The 3,833-nt window shown below is 44.4% G+C and overlaps 1 protein-coding gene across 1 annotated transcript; it reads right to left on the bottom strand.

The window, feature by feature from the left end:
* Positions 1-521: 521 nt before the first annotated feature.
* LOC143287777 (G-protein coupled receptor GRL101-like) lies at positions 522-1,940 on the bottom strand. The gene is made up of 2 exons (XM_076596061.1): positions 1,819-1,940; positions 522-1,236 (listed from the first exon to the last, which is right to left on the bottom strand). Exons 1-2 carry the CDS (start codon positions 1,938-1,940, stop codon positions 522-524), a joined length of 837 nt encoding a protein of 278 aa, XP_076452176.1.
* Positions 1,941-3,833: the final 1,893 nt, after the last annotated feature.

Genomic DNA, 3,833 nt, shown 5'->3' with positions numbered 1-3,833 from the left:
ACGAGGGCACAGGTAAGCACAGGGCCTGCAGTAACCCTGGCAGAACTTTGACTGAACGAACAGCCCACCCCTCCTCTTCAAACGAATGAAGAGGAACCGGGGAACCACTGGACAGACTGACCAGAAAGCCTTCCAGTTCAAAACCCATCTGTGACGAGACAGAGCAGAGAGACGGTCGAATCTGAACCATGAACGGTTCCTCAGAAGCATAACCGCACGAGCGGCACGGACCACATTGCCACACGGACACGCTAACTAACATACGCTCATATATTCTTGTGTATGGCAACCCTATCGTCTCAAAAGCTGGATACATGCCGTCTTCCCCAAGATTAGCGAAATAGAAAAATAGTCTTAACTGTCGACCGTGACAGTTCCCTACAGAAGTAATTATAATGCACAATGTATTGTGTGTGTGTGTGTGTGTGTGTGTGTGTGTGTGTGTGTGTGTGTGTGTGTGTGTGTTTTCCCATGCAATGTCAAATTCAGGGCAAGTTTCACACTGTACGCCACACAACATGTTAAGTCATGATCAGGTCAGCATTAGACTCCAGCCACTTTACAAAATTGTCTTCATTTGTCTTTCTCCGCTTCTCAGCCAGTGTGTTGAACGTGTACATGAAGGGGTTGACTGCAGAGTTCAGGGGTAACACGAAAATAGATAGGGCCACACTCACTTCTCCGGGAATGGGGGTACCTGCCAACGCCAGCATTCCACAAATCCCAATGGGAAACCAGCACAAGAAGTCTGTGACTGCAACAGTGATCAAACGTCCAGCTATGGTCATGTCGCGTGAGACTTTTGTCGTGTTGGTCTTCAATGAAGTGCTTTTTATTGACCAATAAATGAGGGCCTGACCAACAGAAATTGATAAAAACAAAACAAAATTAAGGACGATCAGCACACTGAAAGAAAATACTTTACCTTTAAACTCTTTCCCTGTCACTGACAGAGGAATGCAGGTGCCTGTCTGGCTGTAGAACTCCCAGTGTGAGGTCATTGGGAGTAATGGTAACAAGGCTAGAAACCAACAACCAAACCACGTCAATAAACAAGCCATTGTTGCTGACATCCTCTGGAATCGTAATGTGCTGAACGGAAAGTGAATAACGATGAAACGGTCCAATGTGATCAGCCAGATAAACAGAGCGGACACTTCACTGGACAACAAAGACAGAAAACCAGCCACTTTACAGCTCACACTGCTTTTCCATGTGTCATCGTGATACAGATACCTGCCACGGTATCGTTCATCTGCTGCTCCTATGATAGTAATATAGACACCCATCAGAAAATCAGCCATGTTCAAGTTGATGACAAACACACTGAAGCCGCTTAAAGAGGACATGCTTCTCGCCAACAAACGTGCACAGAAACAGAAGACATTACCAGTTATGGACAGACAAGTGATCAGCCACAGAAAGACGCGGTATGTCCAGTATTGCAATAAATCTTCACATGATGAAGTTTCGTCTCTTGGAGCATAGCAGTTTGACACATCAAAGTTGTAAGGAAGTATTTCTTTACAGCAGAGCTTGTAATTTTGTGTTACTATGAATTGAAGATCAAACAGATCTTTGAAAATATCAGGTGGAAACGTTTTCAAGGGACTCCCCTCCATGTACAGTTCTGTCAATCGATGCGTGGACTGGAATCCACTGGGGCTGATGGTGTGGATGGAGGTGGAGGTTAAGTTTAGTTTCCGAAGTCTAGAAAATGATGAGAAGACTTCAGATTCTAACAGTGTCAGAGATGTGTGTGAAAGATCCATGATCGTCAGTGTGTGTTGTTGGGTCGCAGTTGAGAGATCGGAATACAGTGAGGTGATGGGGTTGTTGGAAAGAGACAATACCTGAAGATTCTCTAAGCCAACAAAATGTGTGACATTGACACGTCGGAGTTCGTTGCCATTGAGGTTAAGAGTCCTCAAATTCAACATGTTCAGATCAGGTAGGAGAGTTAAGGAGCATTCAGCTAAAATCAGTGAAGAAAGTAAGACATGGCCATTCACATCGGACAGTGTCATACCAGAACCTGTGGCATCCAAGTAGCGGAGCTGAGGGAACAGTGCAATGGAGAAAGGTTGATCACACAGAAACGTGTAACCTTGACAGAGACAGTCTGCAGGGCAAGTCACGTCACACAGCAATTCATCGTCACGCAGTGGGCAGTGAGGCCAGTCATCACACAGGTGGTCACTGTGTACACAGATCGTGGACGCTCTGCACCTGAAAAATCCTGGACACGTAAGGTCCTTACATCCTTCTTCATCCTGGCTTTCAATGCAATCGTACATCCCATTGCATAGTGTGTAGACAGGCAGGCAGTCATTGAACTCTCCAGGACAACGATAGTGGCTGTCAGGACAGTTCTCACTGGAATTCATTGGAACTGACGTGAACTTGCTGAGGCCATTAAAACTGATGAGAGCAGGAGATGGGAAACATCTGTATTGAATTGCTTCGGAATGCTTGAAACCGTAGCAGTTGTCTTCATCTGATTCATCTAGACAATGGGATATCTGATCACACATGTTGCTGTAGGGCAGACACTCGCCATTAGTACATGTGAAAGTCTTGATACAAAAAGGATATATACAACCGACCTCATCACTCTTATCATGGCAGTCATCTACAAAGTCACACACGAGACTGTGTGATATCGTTGTCAAGTCATGCTTACATGTGAATGTGGGAAATAACTTAGCATAACGTTCTGCTAGACGATCACTATTGACATAGGACAGTTGATCAGAAATATTGCAAAATCTGACTTTTTCCCTACAAACTTTATATCGATAAGTCCCACACAGTAGAAACGTGTGTGTTACATGGTCATGAGCACACTTTGTCATCACAGATCGTCGTCCAATGGGCCAGAAATGTGTGCTCGTCAAGGCTATTGTCTTTGCGTGGTGAGCATGCTGCTTTGTGGTGTTGGGTCCGCGTTCACAAACAACTCCAAGCGACTGATGCCCGGCGAACGAGCACGCAGCAGCTTTTATTGGTGATTGATCAAAGGTCAAATAGCACTGCTTAACTCCTGAGTGATCAACGACAAATTCAAAAGAGTGATAATGGACAAAACGGTCATACACAATCTCATGTCTATACATTGAAGGCAATGACATGTCATTGGAATGAAGGCCAGTCCAGAGATTTTTTAGTCTCCCTGGATGTATCTTTGTTAAGTTCAGAAATGAACCAAATGGATCACAAACAAACAGTGGCAGACCTAACCTCGCACCCAAGGAATTACAGTACCTGTTACCTTTTACAATGCCATCACTAATCTTTCCCGAACTATTGTGAACCCTGTCAAACATGTAGCACTTGTTACCCACTGCTACCCAGCCCTGACACTCAGCACTGCTGTAGGGACAATGCTCTGTTTCATCCCGTCCATCCTCACACTCCGTCTTCAGGTTACAAGCCACGTGCGGGTGAAATCTTGCATAGTGAGCTACAGAACAGTTCCATAAACCACTGGGTAGTATTTCTGGTGCGTTTCTATTTGAAATAAATGAGAAGAACAGATGGAAGCACTTTGTTTTTGTTTTGTGGCAATCCTTTGCTTCAAATATGAACTTAAAACCCCGTAACACATGGGTGAAATCAGACTCAATTTGAGTCTCTCTGTTCCAGACTTCTTTTCTACGAAAGAATTGCTTCCTGTTATATGCCTTTGACCACCTGTCAAGTACCATGCAATGCACACATCTCAGACGAAAGCCTAAGAAACGCAGTTCTACTGGCTTGAAACTGAGAATGGCAGTTTTATATTTTTTTGGAATAAACACATACACCATTGCCGGCTTAGAACGTGGTAAGAT

Source organism: Babylonia areolata, chromosome 11 (assembly GCF_041734735.1).
Source record: "Babylonia areolata isolate BAREFJ2019XMU chromosome 11, ASM4173473v1, whole genome shotgun sequence".
Taxonomy (NCBI): Eukaryota; Metazoa; Mollusca; class Gastropoda; order Neogastropoda; family Buccinidae; genus Babylonia; species Babylonia areolata.
Note: the sequence above shows the minus strand (reverse complement) of the source record. Positions and strands in the feature narration are given on the sequence as shown.